Source organism: Telmatherina bonti (genome assembly GCF_933228915.1).
Source record: "Telmatherina bonti genome assembly, chromosome: 22".
NCBI classification, from domain to species: Eukaryota; Metazoa; Chordata; class Actinopteri; order Atheriniformes; family Telmatherinidae; genus Telmatherina; species Telmatherina bonti.
The window spans coordinates 24,637,427-24,657,390 of NC_136631.1; the positions used below are offsets into that span (position 1 = coordinate 24,637,427).

At 42.2% G+C, this 19,964-nt stretch overlaps 1 protein-coding gene across 3 annotated transcripts; it reads left to right on the forward strand.

The window, feature by feature from the left end:
* Positions 1 to 1,650: 1,650 nt before the first annotated feature.
* On the forward strand, positions 1,651 to 19,002 carry mapre3a (microtubule-associated protein, RP/EB family, member 3a). Of its 3 annotated transcripts, none has more exons than XM_079262469.1 (7): positions 1,651 to 1,760; positions 3,191 to 3,318; positions 3,433 to 3,578; positions 3,672 to 3,864; positions 4,816 to 4,958; positions 17,394 to 17,546; positions 17,649 to 19,002. In XM_079262469.1, the coding sequence occupies exons 2-7, from the start codon at positions 3,198 to 3,200 to the stop codon at positions 17,715 to 17,717; spliced, it is 825 nt and encodes a 274-aa protein (XP_079118595.1). In that variant the 5' UTR covers positions 1,651 to 1,760; positions 3,191 to 3,197; the 3' UTR covers positions 17,718 to 19,002. The 3 variants fall into 3 exon arrangements, with proteins under 3 accessions (XP_079118595.1, XP_079118597.1, XP_079118596.1); XM_079262471.1 differs by having other exon boundaries at positions 3,672 to 3,828; XM_079262470.1 differs by lacking the exon at positions 1,651 to 1,760 and adding an exon at positions 2,507 to 2,616.
* Positions 19,003 to 19,964: the final 962 nt, after the last annotated feature.

Below are 19,964 nucleotides of genomic sequence, written 5' to 3' on the forward strand. Positions count from 1 at the left end.
AATCTAATTCATTTCCACAGAGAGAAAAAACTCTCACCCAGATTGCCTTTTCACACCTGAGAACAATGACACCCTTGAAATGTTTTTTTTTCCCCACACCACCAGTGCAGATCATGACATGTTGATCACTGTCATTTCTGTTTATTACAGCTCCGATTATAAATGTATAAATGTCCCTCTGACCAACACTTCCAATGTAGCATAACACTGTGAAGCATAGAGAAGATGAAGAATCCTCTTTAGATTGTCAGTCAGTTAATGCCAAGTGTCCACATGGAATCTAATGCCTTCTTTTATGCCACCGAAAGTTTCTATGTTTGTTTAGCAACTACAAAAATGCACTGATACTTACATAAGCTCTCCGTTTCTTTGTATTTTGTGGTTTTTATTCCCTTAAATGACCATGCAAACATTTTAGTACCTGATTGTATTTTTTTTTTCTGTTGAGCCAAGAAGCACACAGTTTGTTACTGTTTGGTTTTTGGACAGATTTCACTTTTGGCTTCTTCCCTCCCAAATGTACACTGGTGCTGAACAATGTGTGATCACATTGAATTCCTCTCTCTTATCTGTGTTTTTTTTTTTTTTTCTTGCAGCTCTTTATCACATGATTTGAGTGCAAATAAACCACAATGAAATCATGTCATGTGGTGGAAAGTAAATTTTAGGCAGCTGTTCTTCACTTGAGTAGATTATTTTTTAAAAATTTTTTTGAACAATGGATGCCACATTTTGCAGAGGTAAGATGTCCCTTTTCTAATGAGGGGCAAGAAGTAATGGTCTTTCTAATGAACAAAGCGGGCTTCTTGATCCTTAAAAGAAAACTAGTCCTGCACCTTTCCAAAGTGGACCACTCAGGCTGAGAAGTCTTGCTTAACACCATTACAACATCTATTACACTGTTATCTCATCACTCCAGACACAAGTATTCTGTCTATAACTAGACAAATATAATTATGAATTTCTTAGAAAGATTAAACATGACAAGTTTTTCATCTTAGTTCCAATGGTTTATTTACATTTTTGAAAATAGATGGGACAAACCTGTTAGTAATCTCTTCAAAAGTGGATAAAAGCAGGATTACTTTTTTGTCTTCTTCTTTCTTACCAGTTAATATTGTATGCAATAGGTACAACACTTTACGTTACTTCACGTGGGGATTTAGTGACACACCTAATTAAAGTATATTTAGTTCAAACCATTAGATCATGCAATGTTTGTACTTTCACGTAAGCAGGATTCAAGATGAAGGACTCTTAATTCCTTTATTTTACCAGGAAGGATTTCATTAAGATATAAGATCTCTGTTTTCCTGGGAGTCCCTGTTCAGATGCTCCAAAAAGATTCCCATTTAAACATTTTCATTTGAAGTCCGGAGAAGTACCGAAGAGACAGACATACTAGTATATTCCTACTTCACTTCTAAAACAAAGAGCAGGTTTCCTTCTGGGCAGTTTTAGTACATTTTTAATGCATATTTTATTTTATTTTAACCTGACCTCCCCAAACCCCCAGTCACTAGTAGGCTTAAAATCTTAACCAACACATGATGTGTCTCAGGCCAAAGTCCTATTTATAATGAACTTTTAACAGCATGGAGTCGGGCGCATGCGCTGTGGTCGCTGGATTGTTGCAGCCTCAGACAGGGCGGCCCGTTACCAAGCGCCGCACCGCGCAGGGTCTGACAACGACGACAGCAGCGAGCATTGCCATAAGGAATACTGCCAGCGTGATAACAACACAGACTCTCCAGAATACGGTGGGTATGAGCACATTTACGTGTCAGCAACCCGCTGAGACCTTTTAATTCCTCCTGTTTTTGTGTGCGTAAATGTTTGCGCGAGTGGAACTGCGCTTTATTCCCACGCTGCGAGGATATTTCCCGTGCGCTGACGGTCCTGAGGTATTCTGGGAGGCCTGCAGAGGGGGCCGCTAGGATAGCAGCACCATCGTTGCGGCTTTTTAACTACTGTGCTCCCAGCTAACGGGGGCATTTATTGTTCTCAGCCCCGGCTCGACATGTGAGACCCCCGCCCATTTGGCGTAAAGGGGTTTCAGCAGTTTCATTTCAGGATATTGCTGCAGTCCGAAATAGCAGCTTTTTCCAAGGCCCGGCATGTTTTTAGGAGAATAGGTTGACTTCCCTCTCTTGTGCCGCTTATCCTTATTTATTGCAAGCACTGTTGCAAGAGCTACGTCCGATTATGTAGCCACACTGGTGCAACTATGTGGTTTAAAGAGGGTTTTAATTGTTAAGAGAGTCATTATTAGTAATAATCACCTATAATTGTAGAGAGGCCAAGTCCCCCTGAAGACTGCTTGCGCACAGCCGAAGGTGCATTCACAGCAGATGCTTAGAAATAACTATTGTTGAAATTGCAGGTATAAATATAATTAAGCTAATTAATTTTTTTTTTTTTTTTTTTTAAAAGGCTGAAATGTTAGTTTCTGTTTGTTTGTCAGGGGCTGACATGCAAACGTGAAAATGTGCTTTTCAGTGCAGGGAGGTGTCACTGGTTCATTCTGACATGACACCGCTGGAAGGAATTATCAGGCGAGCGAAGTGAGCACAGGCTGGAGCTGCCAGATGTGTTAAGCTGCTCACAAACACCAAGGTCTTTCTCTTTAATCTAGGCAGGATTATGCTCTCTACACATGTGTAGCTTCAAGTGCACCCCCCCCCCCCCCCCCCCCCCCCAAAGGCCATTATCAAAGGTCAAAATACGTTTTACAGGCCCACAAAAGAAACATTAACCCAGCAATCATCTGAGAAGATATAAAATACGCATCATTATCTAAGGAAATTATAGACAGTTGTAATAACCAACAGATGCATGGGGGTGCAGGTGTGATGCAGAAAATACAAACATTTTTAACTCTTAAAATGCGTGGATTCCTCTTTGATCAATAATTCCAGGTTTTAAATGGTTGATACAAAGAGTTTGAAAACTGCACCTGAGGTAGATTTATTGAGAAAATATAACTATTAGCTTCCAACATCAGTTCAGTTTTCTTTCAATTCCAACTTGTTCAAGTTAGAAGAACTGGGATTATTGAACTTCTGTACATCTTGATTTACACACTGAGGCCAGTCAACAGTCGGTGAAATAATCATTGTCAGTTGTTTTCATATCTTTTCTCTGTTAAAGTGAAGCATTTAATCTGAATGAGTTATGTTGTTTGTCTCAGCGTGGGGATGGCAGTGAATGTGTACGCCACATCTGTGTCCATTGACAACCTCAGCAGACATGACATGCTGGCATGGGTCAACGATTCCTTGCATCTCACTTACACCAAGATCGAACAGCTCTGTTCAGGTAAGCTCCGCAAACTTCTGCAAGACTTCTCAGCTGAAGCTGCTTTGAGAGCGATGGACTCAAATGGAAACAACAAAACAAAAAACCACACGAATGAATCTTTGTCTTTTCCAGGAGCGGCGTATTGCCAGTTCATGGACATGTTGTTTCCAGGGTGCATTCTTCTGAAAAAGGTCAAATTTCAAGCCAAACTGGAGCATGAATATATACACAACTTCAAAGTTCTTCAAGCAGCGTTTAAAAGGATGAGTGTCGACAAAGTAAGGAGCCTTTTTTACACAAATTTTGCATTTCATTTTCTACCTCAACAAGCATTTCCTGCCTGACAAGTGTTTCCTGTTTCCACTGGCTAGATTATTCCTGTAGAAAAGCTCGTAAAAGGGAAATTCCAGGACAACTTTGAATTCGTGCAGTGGTTCAAGAAGTTCTTTGATGCCAACTATGATGGGAAGGAGTATGACCCTTTACTAGCCAGACAGGGGCAGGACGTAGCCCCTCCCCCCAATCCAGGTGATCACTTTATCCACAAACCAAAGAGAAACCAAGGTAAACCAACCAATTTGCCTTTGCTGCACGGTCTTGCTGAGCTTTGAATGGCTCAAAAGCGCTCCCTGCAAGCAACTGGTGTGAGCAGCACGATTCACAGAATGACTGCTGTCTTCTGATCCATCTCGCTGCCCAGCATCCACACAACTATGACACTGGAGGTATGCCTGTAGGATTTTGGGTTTCACCACAGTGCATAGTGGGATGCAGCATAAGTGAGGCAGAAAATCTACATCATGCAACCGCAAGTAATCCCTTTACCTCTAGTTTGAATTTATTATGATCAGGAATGGCCAAAACATCTGCATAAATACTGAATTCAGCTAAGTCCCCCAGTGCCCTGCATTGCACAGCTGATGCAACACTGAGGCAGCTTTATCACTTTAAAAGCTGGTTTGTTCAGTAAAAAAACCCATCATTTACTAACATGAATAACGTCAGCCTTGCTCTGTTGCTTGAGATTCATGCCGAAAAATCTAATTAGACTTGTAGTGTGTCATAAGCCGGCTTTGTGACTGTCAGGTGTACGCGGTGTGGGTGGGAATGGGCAGAATGATGGCATTTTTTATTAAAAACGATGACATTGTGTGTTGGCATGTTTTGTCTTTGAGACACCTTTGTTAAATCACTTCTAGAAGTTTGTTTGGGTTTTTTTTTACTTTCTAAGATTTTCTTACAAATAAGGTCAACTTCCAGCTGTTTCACAGTTACATTTGATTTCATTTTAAATCTGGCACCTTAACGTCAATTCATGTGAATCTTTTTGAATAGAAACACAATTTAAAATCCGTTCCCTAAACCAGATATCAAAGGCACATCATGCTACAAGCTGAAAGCATCAGTGCTTTATAATGTGCTCTGTCCATCGCCTCAACTGCTCCAAAGTAAAAGTGTAGTGACTCTTAATTCATGAATAGTTCAGTAAACCTTTACCATTTCTGACCACTCCAGGACCACAGCGGACATCTCCAACAGTTCCCAAAAACATGCCAACACCACAGAGGGTCCAACACAACACTCCTGCAATGAGGAAGAATCCTTCTTTGTCTAGAAACGGGGGCAGTGATGCTGAGATCATGGAGCTAAATCAGCAGGTACAGTTCCATGGCATTTCTGCTTTCTGTAACAGATTTTCTCTTGAATAATGTTTAGTATTAATTTGTCCTTAATTTATAGTAGACATTTTCATCTCATGTTTTAAATAATGCATGTGAATGCTTATTATTAATGACACAAGCCATACAAAAACAAAAAAAGTTAGTCACTTGCTAATTGAATCATCCCTCAGGTCTTTTAGCACAAAAAGTAATGAATGCGTTCTTGGTCGCTTATTTCTCCCCTTAAAAATACCCATTGGTGTTTTATATATCAAAGGAAACCTTGATTTATCATTTTTACCTAGTTGTAAAGATGATGAATCATAATTTATATGTGTCCAAATCTTCTGCAATGTTCTCATGTTGGTATTCTTTCTTGTTTTGAGACGCTTGGTGGGTTGGATGATTACACTCCTCCACAGTAATAAGGAAAAAACAACACATACTGGCTGTTGTTACAAATTCTTCATTTTACATTGAATCTCAGTAGTGCATGGAAGTTCTGTCCATAGCAACAGCTTGACATCTCCTTCTGATGCTGGATCAACATGATCACAATTTAGGATTATGGGGGGTGGGGAGCAATCCACACATTTAGCTGTGATGCTAATTCCACCGGAGCCTTACAAGTTATACCTTGTTGTAAAGATGATTAATCAGGCTTTCCAACAATGCACTATAAAAAAAAAAACCCAGTAAGAACTGGTATTTTTAAAGCGAAGAAACAATTTTTCTGATCAAACATAATGCCAAATTGCATATACGTTATATACTATTTTTCTGAAGATATTTTTTTTTTTTTTTTTTTTTTGCATATATATATATATACTTTTTTTTTTTTAAAGACGTTTGGACATAGCCAACAAAATGCTGGAACCTTTGTGGAAGATCTCAGAAAAAATTGTGTTTATTGGAGAAAAAAATGACCAAAAAACTGTCATCTAAACAAGTGTTCATATAATCAAGAGCAATAATACCATAAGGCTAAAAAAGCTTAGATTCAAAGACAAGTAGGTTCATTTTCAGTAAATGGGAAAAAAGACACTAAATCATTGAAAACTTGTCAAGCTAACATTGCAAAAGTATATTAAAGGGGTGCTATTATGGTATTTCAAGTTTTCTGAGCTTTCTACAGTGTTACAGTGTTGAATCCTCATCAGACATGTGAACGACACTGTTTTTTATCACCTAAACGCATGTTTGAGTTTGAGTTCCTTTTTTTTTTTTTTTTTTGTCTTGTCCAGCATTTAAGCAAGCAGACTGATGTTCTGGATGCTGTGTTCTGCTGAGCAAATTTATTTTGCCAAGGGGAACTTTTGTAGATGTAATGATCCCCTTGTATTTCTTGATTCTTATTTTATTTTTCAATTTGTTTTGGATAATAGCTTGTATTACAGAGTTTATGCTGCTGGACCCGACCGGAAAGGACAGGAAAGGGGCAGAAAGAGAACAGAAAAGAGAACAGAAAAAAACAAAAAAAAAACAAAAGAAAGAGATCAATGCATACATGTATATGCACATACATACCCACCTACATATATATGTATATACACTCGCACATACATTATATATATACATATATACATACATACATACATATACACATACATACACATGCATACACACACATGTACACATACATGCATACATAAAGATAGATATACATACATACATATACACATACATACACACACATATATATATATATATATATATATATATACATATATACACATATACATACTCACATACATACACATACATATACACATACACACACATACACATACATACACATACACTCACACATATGCATACATATATACATATCCATACACATACATACATACACATACACATACACATAAGTACACACACATACCCACCCACACACATAAATATATACACCCACACAAGCCAACTCTAGATTCGTGGAGAACAAAACCGTTGACAATCATGAGGACCAGAAACTAGCAAGTTAAGTCAAAAAGACAGAAAGAGAGCTACCTGCTGTTAGTGAATAAACTTGCTGGATGACTCAGTGACTGTGACACATGCAGAACATTCATGCAGAACATTCAGAGTGGAACGTGTTTAGAGAATAGTGATCATGCCAATGTGACCCCGCCCGCCTACAGCTAGAGGAAGGCAGGAGAACCCAGAGACCCGGGTAACCGACAGTCACCCCCAGGTACAGATCCCAACCCCCCCACTCCAGAGCCAGCCATGCATCTGCCCAGGTGGTGGCGAAGGAGGTGTCCAACCAGAGTCCCCCGCAGTCAGGGGGAACAGGCCCCAGCAGGCCCAGGCCGGCAAGGGCCGATCCCGCCGGGCACCGGCCACCTAGGGCAGACAGAGCGCAGGCCCCAGGGCCCCAAGAGCCCGTGAGCAGCCCCCCGCCCCCGCAGGCAGAGGGCACAGCCCACACCGACGGAGGACCAGGATCCCCAGACCGCCACCCAGCGGCAGCCAGGTCGCACCCCAGCGCACCAGCTGCGCCCCCGGGTACAGGACACCACCCCCCCACCACCAAACCACACACACATATACATGCATACCCCCCCCCCCCCCCCCCCCCCCCAACACGCACTCCCCTCACACATATACATGCATGCCCCCCCCCCCAAACACGCACTCCCCTCTCAACCCCCATCCACACAACCCTCTGCAATCCATGCACATCATCCATCACATATACAACCCCACCCCACCTCTACTCACTCACCCATACCAAGTCACACGAACCCCAATCGCCCCCGCCCCCACACACGCTCACCCCCCCCCCCCCCCCCCCCCCCCCCCCCCCCCACACACACACGCTCACACCCCGCCACCCCATCCCTCTACTTCTACCCAACCACACATGCCCCACCAAACACCCCTCCACCACCCATAGCCCCCCTCCAAACTTCACCCTCACTCACACATCCCATTCCGCATATACACCCCCCCCTACACACACACACACACACACACACACACACACACACACACACACACACACCCTCACTCCTCCAACACAGGCACACCCCAATACAACCCACGCGACAACATACCCCTCCACACACACATCTACTCATCCTCACACATCCCTATCCCCTACCCACCTATATCCCCAACCCTAATCCCCCCCCAGCCATCCCACCATCCATCTGTAACCCCATACACCCACTCCCACACATCCTCACCTCACCCCTCCATCATGTCCCATGTGAGATACCTCAGAGGGGGCAGAGGACAGGATGGCCCCGATCAGGGCCCCCATAATTACCGCCCACCACTCCCAGCGTCGCCCCCAGCACCCCACAGATGCAGCCGACCCAGCACCCCCCCAGGGCCGGCGACAACCCTCCTACAGCCAGGCCAGCCCAGACTTAGGCCTAATGGACGGCACTCTTCCCCCACCCGTACCCCCCCCCCAGTAAAGCCCCGAGAGCAGGGGCATGAGAAGACCCTATCGTCCCTGCCTCCCCCCCGCTTATGACTGATTGTGAAGTATGTATTAGTTGCAATTAAAACTGAGGGAAGTGCCACGCGGTGTTGGGAGAGGGACCACCTAAGCAGCCCCGCCCACCATACACCGCATGCTCTTCCCCCTAATCATGTGAGTCGTCAGTGTTTTGGTGTTTGGTGTCTAAGTGTAATTAAAACTGGGAGGTGAGCCGAGGCTGGGTGCAGCGATCAAAACCACCTTGATGGCCTTTCTCACCACCCAGCGCCACGTGCACACCTCCCAATACCCTGCCTGTGTGTGATGGGGAGCGGGGAGGAAGAGGGGTTGAGGGATTTAAGTCTGGAGGAAAGTGAGCTTTCCTCCAGAAGGTGAGCCGCCCGCGGCACTGGGCATGCCCCCTACTCCCAGGGCCCCCCAAGGACCAGGACAAGCCGGGGACAGCCATCCCCGTAACCAGAGCCTTCGGCGACTCTAACCAGAGAGTCATCACCGACCCAAGAGGGGACCAACTCACCACATGCAGAAGGGGGGCACGAGGACAAAGAGGAGGCGGGGCGGCAGAAGGGGAATCCCAGACCGATTGTCCACCGCCCCCTCACTCACAGAGGACACCCCCACCTGGGGACATGAAGTCCCCCCTTGTCCACACATCGGCACTTCACACTGTCTCAGCACACACCTACAGCCACACACACACACACTTCCGGACACATTCAGGTCCACCCAGCCACCCGTTCAGCCCACCCTTAAAACCATCCTCCTGACCCCCACGTCACATCCAAATCTCCCCCACTCCCATCCATCATATCTACACTTATCCACCAACCTACCACACACATGCACCACCCACTCCCCCATACATACACCCCTGCCCCCCCCCCACACACACACACAGACAGCACGCCCCCCCTCCCCCCTCCCCCCTCCTCCCCCCCCACACACACACCCGTATACATGCACCACCGCCACTCCCCACATACACGCATCACCCCACTCCCCTACACACACGGCACTACCCCCCCCCACAGACACCACGACACCCCCCCCACACACGCATCATCACACTTCCCCACCCACACACATCCACATACCTATGTACCGCCACCAGTCCTCAACGCACACCCCCTACACACATCCCTCCATACACACTCACATCCCATCCACACTATCAAACACCCCCCACTCAACAAGTCCCAGGGTCGCAACCAGGCACCAGAGCACGTACCTGCCCGCCGCCACAGCGGCAGGTCCAGGTCAGCCCAGTCCCCCCCCGGCACAAGCCGACCCCCCACCCCCAAGAGACAGGGGACAACCCCGGGCACCGGAGCCCGGGACCCCGCCCAGCCCACCCCACGGCGGCACAGGCGCCCGTTACGGAGTCACGCCCGCCAACCCATCCCCCGCCAGCGACCTCGCCCCGCCGCTGCGCGGCAACTCCAGCCGCTGGCCCATCCAGGTCCACAGTAGGGCTAGAAACCTAGCCACTCCAGAAATGGAGCAGTCAAAATCCCCCCCCCCAGGAGCCCACCACAGACCCACAGCCCCCAGAGAACCCCAACCGGCCACCAACCCCGAGCGCAATAAGGTCACATTCTCCCCCCCATACTAAGTGATGGAGCTGATCACAGGGGACCAGAGGGAATAAAGTTCAGCTGACTGATCTCTTGAGGAGGCAGACATCATCTCGACACTGATGTGATCTAATAAGAGATTTCTGAACTGCTGGATACACAGACTTTGTTTGCTTTTCCAGTTTAGAAGGATAGTTTTCTTTGCGATACATAAACTGGTGAGGATTAAGTTTGCAGAATTAAATTCTATGTTAATTTCACCCAAGTAACCCAGTAGGCCCAGTTTGGGGTTTGTAGGGATGTTACATTTGAAGCAATTTGACAGATCTTTACATACCTGAAACCAGAATTCCTGGACAGGTGGGCAAGACCACAAAGCATGGTAGTAGCTGTCAGTCGTGTTGCCAGTGCAGTGTGGACAGATGTTTGATTGTGACAGACCCATCCTGAACATCCTGTGTCCTGTATAATGAGTTCTATGCAGAATTATAAATTGTATTAGTTGCATGTTTGAATTCTTAGTCATTGTAAATGTATTTGAACAGATTTGTGACCATTCATTTTGGTCAAAGTTACTGGATAAGTCTGCTTCCCATTTAGAAGTTGGGAGACATATGGAATCGTCTAGCTTTGATAGTAATCTATATATTTTGGATAACAGTTTCGGGGCATTGAGATTTAAGAATTCTGCAGCCCTGATAGGTAGCTGCAAGTTTAATTGATCAGGGGTGTATTTCTTACCTATAATAGATTTAAGTTGGTGGTATTCTAAGAATTTTGTGCTGCTGATTTCATATCGTGAAGTAATTGTATCAAAAGGGAGAAAGTTCCCATTTTCTATTAAATGTTCTAACTGTTTTATTCCTTTATTCTTCCACTGAGGGAAGTTTATCATTTTCCGGTTTTGCTGGATGTCGGGATTGTTCCAAATAGGTGTAAGTTTGCATGGAATAAGCAAGGATTTGGTTAGTTTAAGAAATTCTCACCAGGCCATTAGTGAGGAGCTGATATTAATGCTTTTAAAGCATTTTTGGCGTTTGACAGCTGTGCTGATAAATGGCAGGTCTGAAATTGCCATATCCTCACACATAGCTTCTTCTATATTAAGCCATGGTTCATCTAGATAGCTAGGTTTAAGCCATTTAGAGATGTATTGTAGTCTATTGCTTATAAAGTAATTTTGGAAATTAGGCAAGTCTAAGCCACCGCTATCTTTAGTCTTCTGGAGTGTTTTTAGACTAATCCGTGGTGGTTTGTCTTTCCAGAGAAATCTAGTAACATTAGAGTCCAGCGATTTAAACCAGGTGGAGGGAGGTTTAATGGGGATCATTGAAAACAGATAATTGATTTTAGGTAGAATCATCATTTTTATAGTTGCAACTCTTCCCATTAGTGATATGGGTAAAGATTTCCACCGTGTGAGATCGTCCTCAACTGTTTTTAGTAGAGGGACATAATTTAGCTTTATAAGGTCTGACAGTCTGGGTGAGATGTTTATTCCCAAGTATCTAATATCTCCTGACTGTAAAGCAGTGTCAGGAGTATTATGGAAGGAACAGTTGATGGGTAGAACGGTGGTTTTAGACCAATTAATGGAATATTCAGAAATTGATGAGAATTTATTGATGAGTGCGATTGTCTGACTGATGGATGATTGTGAATTTTGAAGGAAAAGTAATACATCATCAGCATAAAGACTGGTCTTATGCTCCATATTTCTACAGTTAATGCCTTTAATGTCTTTGTTTTGTCTAATGCTAGCTGCTAAGGGTTCAATAAAGATTGCAAAAAGTGAGGGGGAGAGTGGACAGCCTTGTCTGGTGCCTCTCTGCAATCTGAAGCTGTGAGAAGTTTGATCATTTGTCCTGACGCATGCATTTGGATTGCTATACAGTATCTTTATCCAGTCGATAAACGATGAGCCAAACCCGAATTTTCTTAATGTTGCAAATAAGAATTTCCAGTTCACCCTGTCAAATGCTTTTTCAGCATCTAGAGAGATTATTGTAGTTTCCAGGTTATGTATGGTGGCATAATCAATTAGATTTATTAGTCTGCGCGTATTAGTGGTGGAATGTCGTCCCTTGATAAATCCTGTTTGATCAGGATGTATGATAAGTGGAGTTATTTTTTCTAGTCTTGTAGCAAGCACTTTACTGATTATTTTAAGATCTACGTTCATTAGTGATATTGGACGATAACTAGATGGGAGTTTGGGGTCTTTTCCTGGTTTTAGTATTACTGTAATACTAGCCAAATTCATGTTTTGAGATATTCTACCTTTTTCCTTAATTTCTGAAGCCATTTTATAAAAAGTGGGTGCTAGTATAGACCAAAATTCTTTATAATATTCAACTGGAAAACCGTCTGGTCCTGGAGCTTTATTGCTGGGCATGTGTTTTAAAGCTTCATGTAGTTCCCCTACTGAAATGGGTGCGTCCAAAACCATTTCCTGATCCTGTTGTAACTTTGGAAGATTGAGGTAGCTGAGAAATTCCTCAATGCTGTTGTCTGATGGATCTGTTTCTGAGGAATATAATGTTTTATAGAAATCCCTAAATGTGTCATTTATTCCATCAAGATCATGGAGGATATTTCCTCTTGAATCTTTAACAGAGGAGATGGTTGTTTTTTCCTTGTTTGCTTTTAATTGATTTGCGAGAAATCTTCCAGATTTGTTGCTATGTTCAAAATTCTCTAAGCGAAGTCTTTGTAGCAAAAACTGGGTTTTTTGGTTAATTATTTCATTCAGCTCTAGTTTAGCCTTTCTTATGTGATTCAGCACTTGCTCTTCTGGAGAAGCCTTGTAGGCATCTTCTAGTGATTTTATTTTAAGCTCTAGTTCAGATATTTTTGAACTCTCCTTCTTTTTCTTATGTGATGAAAATGAAATTATTTTCCCTCTCATTACTGCTTTTCCTGCCTCCCAAAGAACACAAGCTGATGTTCCTGGTATGTCATTGTTTTCTATATACAAAGACCACTCCCGTTTGAAGTAACTGATAAAATCAGGATCTTTAAGTAATGATGTATTAAGTCTCCATTTGCTATAAGATGGTTTAGTTTTCTTATTCATTAGGGTAAATGATACTGGTGCGTGATCACTGATAGTGATGGAATGGATTTTAGTTTCTGAGATACTGTTCATCATAGAGCTGTTAGTGAGGAAGTAGTCTATTCTGGAGTATGAGTGGTGGACAGATGAAAAGTAAGTGTACTCTCTAGCAGTGAGGTGTTGTGAGCGCCAGACATCACAAAGACCAAAATCCTCCATATATTGTTTAACAACTCTTGCTGACTGCCAGACCCTATGTTTCCCTGCTCCGCCCCCTTGTCCATCCCAGAGTTTAAGGTCATGTTGAGGTCGCCCCCAATGATAAGTGTATTATCAAGGTGATCATATAGTAAGGAGAAGAAGGAATGAAAAAAGGAGGGGTCATCAGTGTTTGGGCCATAAATATTTGCAATGCATAACTTCATGTTTAGGATAGATAATGTCATTATTATGAATCTTCCACCTGGGTCTAAAATTATATTATTAGCAGTAAAATGAATTTTCCTGTTTATCAGAATGGCTACTCCTCTTTGTCTTGAGTTGAAGCAGGCCGAGTACACGTGAGGGAACTGTACTGTAGAGAGTACGTTAGCTGTTGTTTTTAATAAATGAGTCTCCTGTAGCAGGACAATGTCTGCCTGTAGATCATTCAATCTGCTAAACACCTTCAACCTCTTCTCCCTGGAACCAGCTCCCCGTATATTCCACGTAACAAACCTCAGGGTGGTCATGCTCAAGCTACTGAAGTGTTTCTATAAAAGTATGTGTGTGTTTGTGTGTGTGCAAGCCCACATTAATGCATGCATGCTGCGTGTAGATTGTGTGCGTATATAAATTCATCTGTGTGTACAATGTTCCTATATGTCTGTCCACATGCTTAGAGTGTGTGTGAGAGTTGGGGGTGAGTGTTGATGTGATTAAACGTGCTCTGTGTTGTAGGTGTGTTATGTGCATGACATTTAGTGTCTGTGTCATGTGGATGTACGTGTGTACCCTACCTATTATTGTTGGTATGGCATAATAGAATGAAAGAGCAGCTAGAAAGGAAAGGAGTGAGAAAAGCAAACAACTACAACTACACATAAAAAGAAATAGCACAAACAAAAGAGCAAAAACAAAAGCCCTAAAGGGGGGGGGGGAAAGAAAAAAAAGGCCAAAAAACAAAAACAGAACAAAACGAAAGCAACAACAACAGCAAATTTACAAAGACTGGCAGTAAATGTACAGTTCTGAATTACCATAATTAATGTGCTTATAGCAGATTAACATGTAAATTGAACAATAATTAGCTGTATGAGTGATAGATATTACCTGAGGTTAGTAGAGCCAGGGGGTGGTATTTTTGTCACGGTAAAGCTGTCCATTGACGAACAATTTGTCCACCGCGATGACTGCACGGGATCCTTCGTCTCTGAGCTTCTTCCGGATGGGAAACAGGACCCTGCGTCTCTCCAGAATCTCTTTGGGAAACTGATTATTTACACTAAAATCGGTCCCGCGGAGTTCCGGACCTCGATCCCTCACCTGCTCTTTCTGCTTGTAGCTCACGAACTTGGCTACAATCGGTCTGGGTCTGCGGCTGTCCGGTCTTTTCCCACCTAAGCGATGAACTCGGTGAAATGAGATGTTCCTCACCGCGTCTTCGGGTAGCTTCAGCTTGGTTTGGATAAAGGATCTGATTGTTTGCTCTGGATCCTCTTCTTGTTGCTCTGGGATTCCTGCGAAGACCAGGTTGTCCCTCATGCTGCGCGCCTGGAGATCGATCACAGTTTCCTTTATTTTTTTATTTTCCTCTGTGAGTCGAGTCATCCCCTCGTTGAGAGAAGTCACCGTCTCCCTGAGGCTGGCGTTCTCTGCGGCCAGAGACTCCACCTGCTTTTGGCTGAATTCCAGCGACTCCCGCAGCGACTGAAACTCCCGGTGGAGAACTTCCAACAGGCCCAGACGAGCGTCGAAGCTGGAGAGATTTTTGTCAATGGACATCAGGATGTCCGAGGTGTCGTCCCCGTTAGAGGACGTCGCTCCGGGTGAGTCTTCTTTCCGGCTTCTCTTGGAGGTTGAAGCGGATCTGGGCGCAGACGGAGTCGGTGTTTGGCTTGTCTTGCCCATGACGATGCGGTTGAAACACTCGTCAATAAACTCCGACAAGCTGGTGAGATCCTCCTCGCTTTGCTCCAGAGTTTACCTTGAATAAGACTTTTTAATTATTTGCTTCCAGAAACAGTTTTAAGATTATATTGGCAAGAATATGATGTAGAATGAATATTTGTTTTCACGCGCCTTGACTAAATCTCGCAAAATTTACGTCACTGCCACATCACTTACCTGCGCCTCTCTCACTTACCTGCGCCTCCTCTCACTAGACAACCTATTTTTTTGAAAATTGGATGATTACACTCCTCCACAGTAATAAGGAAAAAACAACACATACTGGCTGTTGTTACAAATTCTTCATTTTACATTGAATCTCAGTAGTGCATGGAAGTTCTGTCCATAGCAACAGCTTGACATCTCCTTCTGATGCTGGATCAACATGATCACAATTTAGGATTGTGGGGGGTGGGGAGCAATCCACACATTTAGCTGTGATGCTAATTCCACCGGAGCCTTACAAGTTATACCTTGTTGTAAAGATGATTAATCAGGCTTTCCAACAATGCACTATAAAAAAAAAACCCAGTAAGAACTGGTATTTTTAAAGGGAAGAAACAATTTTTCTGATCAAACATAATGCCAAATTGCATATACGTTATATACTATTTTTCTGAAGATATTTTTTTTTTTTTTTTTTTTTGCATATATATATATACTTTTTTTTTTTTAAAGACGTTTGGACATAGCCAACAAAATGCTGGAACCTTTGTGGAAGATCTCAGAAAAAATTGTGTTTATTGGAGAAAAAAATGACCAAAAAACTGTCATCTAAACAAGTGTTCATATAATCAAGAGCAATAATACCATAAGGCTAAAAAAGCTTAGATTCAAAGACAAGTAGGTTCATTTTCAGTAAATGGGAAAAAAGACACTAAATCATTGAAAACTTGTCAAGCTAACATTGCAAAAGTATATTAAAGGGGTGCTATTATGGTATTTCAAGTTTTCTGAGCTTTCTACAGTGTTACAGTGTTGAATCCTCATCAGACATGTGAACGACACTGTTTTTTATCACCTAAACGCATGTTTGAGCTTGAGTTTGAGTTCCAGCACACTCTCCGTTCGGTTTCCATGGCGACGAAAGACGCGTTGTTTTAGAGAGTTTTTTCTACTTGGAAATCCTTGTGACGTCCCGGGGGATAAGGTTCGGTGATTGGTTACCTTCTACTGGTTAACAAGGGCATGTACAAATACATCAGGCGGGTGGAAAACGTGGGATAAAGTTATTTCCAACGATGGCTGGTGAGTTTACCAAAGAGAGACATCCTGCTGCATTCGTTGCTGTGGGTTGCTGTTTTCCACTTCGTTTTCAGGGTCTGATTCAGGTTCCAACATGTAGGGCTGTATGCTACGTGTTGACATTGTTTTTTTTTATTTTTTTTTATTGAGTTCATATTGGCCTAATCCTTCTGTTTATGAGATGTTACAATGACGGGGAAAGCAGTTGCGGTGCGCGCTACCGATGTGCAGTGGCGGGAGGCGGGGCTTATGGGGAGTCTCAATCCACTCGTTTTGCCCGCAGGCTGACAGCCTACGGACAGGGTCAGTCTGAAGTAAATAAAGCGATTTGTGACAATAACTCGATCAATCCCAGCCCTTCTAGTCTCAGAAATAAAAATAAATTAGCCTGAAGTGCACATAATAGTTCCACTTTAAACACAGAGGAGTTAATATATACCAAGATGGCCTTAAGTTGACTGGCTGATCAACCACAGTTCAGGTCTGTTAGTTTAACTGAACCAAGGAGCACATGGGCAAATGTTGGAAAATGAAACCATTAGATAAAATATGTAATATTTTTAATAAAAATAAAGCATTCAGTTGAGCAACTTTTTTTTTTTTTTTTTTTTTTTACAACATAGGAAAAACATTTCTCTATGTAAAACTGCAAAAAAAAAACAAAAAAAAAACTGCTCATCATTTGTGGTACATATTATCATTAAAAAGAGGAAAATTGAAAACTAACATTGCAGGACTATGACCTGCAGGCAATCTGACTGCTCTACTTTAACAAGACATCATTAAATGCTAATTGTTGCACAGCCACAGGAGGACTACTACATCAACATTGTCCACTTTTCATCATCCATAAACTCAAGTTAAAACATAGTGTGAAAGACTTGGGGTTATTTGTCCTGATGACAAAGTTCACAAGCATTTTGACCTGTAAATTGATTGTATTACCTTTTCATCTTAAGTTGATGGAGTTGAAGTTGACTGTAGACGGCCTAGAGAAGGAGAGAGACTTCTACTTCAGTAAACTACGGGATATTGAGCTGATCTGCCAGGAGCATGAGAGTGAAAACAACCCCATCCTCAGCAAGATAATTGACATTCTCTACGCAACAGAGGTACCTGTCAACAATGTTGCTTCCACTCTGTCTGTGTGGCATTTAAAGCATATAAAATAAAGCAGGAGGCCTAAATATTATCCATTATTTTCTGTATTTTAGGAAGGTTTTGCACCTCCAGATGATGATGACCTTGATGAACAAGCTCACCTGGACCAGGATGAATACTGAACCCATCATCTTCCTCCTCCAGCATCCCCATCACTCCTTTCTTTTCTTTTTGCCCTAATTTATTTTATACTCTCTGCACGCTTTCTATAAATACTCCACCTTATCCCTGCTCTCTGTCTGTCTTTTCCTTTCTTTCTCATGTGTATATGTTAGTACCTTAACCCACCCCCCACTCTGCCCTCAGACCATCTATACACAACTGCTTTGTATCATCATTCGCTGCTCCACTTCCACTTACACAGTAACAATAACAGTAATGTGTGGCATATTCTGGTCATATCAGCATGAGTAATGCAGAAAAATAAACCGAAACTAGAATGAAATGGTTGTTATGGCTAACAATGAGTTTAAGTCTGTAAATATTACCAACATTTTGATTTCTAAAAGATTAATGTCTTTGCTTATATAGTTATTTATTTGCCTTTTGTGTGCTGTTAATACTACTATTAGAGCACAGAACAACACAGCTCCAATGTGCCACCAGGACACTCCCTGAGCTACTAAAACTGTAACAAAAGTGACTTTTTAATAGCTATTTCTTATTTATTTAACTTATATTTCATTTAGATAAACTTTCTGTAGCAAAACTGATGCAAACCTACTGTACATGAACTGAGATACAAGGATATGTGCGTTATGGTTTGTGCTTGAGTTGGCATCAAGCATTTGTTGTTTGTTGTGGTGGGTTTAAAGCATGTAGATGCACTGAAGGAAATTCTTCGTGCTTCGTGCTTTGCAATTATTCCTTATTGATGAGCAACATATCTGAGCATGAGAATGTTACACATTGACTGTGAATGAGTGATATTTTGTAAATGTATTTTGTGTGGAAATTTTTGTCTGTTGTCGCACGATCCTGGTTTGTTGCCACTGTATCTTTGAGGCTGACACATAGCAAGCAGCCTTCAAGTTTAAACTTGACAGATGGAAAAAATGCCACCTGCAGATTGACAACATGGTTAGTAGCAGCTGTAATGTTTCACTACAAGGTCTGACACAATCAGTACAGACACTTATACACATGACAGCGTTTGTCATGTTTTACTGCTAAATATACTGTGTTTATGCCTATAATTTGCTGTGAACGGTTGTTCAAAGTTCATGAGTTGTCTGAGAGAAAGTCACTTATTTGAGGCCAGTTAGCTGGTCATCAATGGTATCAAATCTTGTCCTTCCCTAACAATTTTATACTTTGCAAACTGGCTGTTGTCTGCTCTCTGGAACATACAATCATTGATCATGTCTACAAAACACTCATCTTTTGAGTTTTCAATAATAAACAGTTGTGAAACAAATTCTCATGGTGTATTTTCTTTGAGAATTCGTAAAAGATTAATGTTAAGAGTTGGAGAAAACTGAAATGTCAGTATCAGAAAAAAAAACACCCAGAAAGGTATAGTTCATGATTAAAAAGATTGCAAAGCTCGCACGTATTGGGGGATTAGCTCAAATGGTAGAGCGCTCGCTTAGCATGCGAGAGGTAGCGGGATCGATGCCCGCATCCTCCAGAGATTGTTTTCTTCCATCAGAAATTGACTTTTTAATCATGATGTATTGCTCTCCATTTGTGTAAACAAAGTATAAATCGTCATCTTTAACAATTATATCTTTACCTAGATTTTTTTTTTTGTCAGTAACAATACTCGATGAAAAAAACTTTTTCTGTGTATAATAATGAGTATGAACAAAAATTCAAAGCCATTTTTCTTTTATTTATTGTAGCATCGAAGTTTTTAAGTGGACTTTAATTCAGACAGAACCGCGGCCTGAACATGACTCAGGAAAATATCTGCCGGAGAAGCAGGGCGTTATTTTAAACTAAAACCAGCAGATGTCAGCAGAACACAACAAATAATCGTGTCATGGTCTGTCAATTGAAGACTCAAGTGTGCAGGTCTTCCTCTTCTGCATGCAGGGGGATTAGCTCAAATGGTAGAGCGCTCGCTTAGCATGCGAGAGGTAGCGGGATCGATGCCCGCATCCTCCAAATCTGTTTTTTTCCGCTTCTTTCCTTTTTTTTTTTTTTTTTTTTTTTAATCAATGTTTAAAGTCTGCACAAAATGTAGATGATGGTTTTTGTTAACAAGCATTTTTTTTATTTGTTTCCCAATTACTTCACACAAATAATAAATATTTGTGTTTATTATGAGTCTTACAATGCAGGAGCTTCACAGCAATCAATCACACCAATAAGAATAAACTCAGTTACATTAACTAACTACCAATGTCATCATCGTCAAATAATTG

Excerpts from the sequence above, each read along its gene's own strand:
- mapre3a (XM_079262469.1), top strand. The coding sequence starts at position 3,198 with ATGGCAGTGAATGTGTACGCCACATCTGTGTCCATTGACAACCTCAGC. Across the intron at positions 3,865-4,815 it reads CAAACCAAAGAGAAACCAAG|GACCACAGCGGACATCTCCA; the intron begins GTAAACCAACCA and ends TGACCACTCCAG. Across the intron at positions 4,959-17,393 it reads TCATGGAGCTAAATCAGCAG|TTGATGGAGTTGAAGTTGAC; the intron begins GTACAGTTCCAT and ends TTTCATCTTAAG.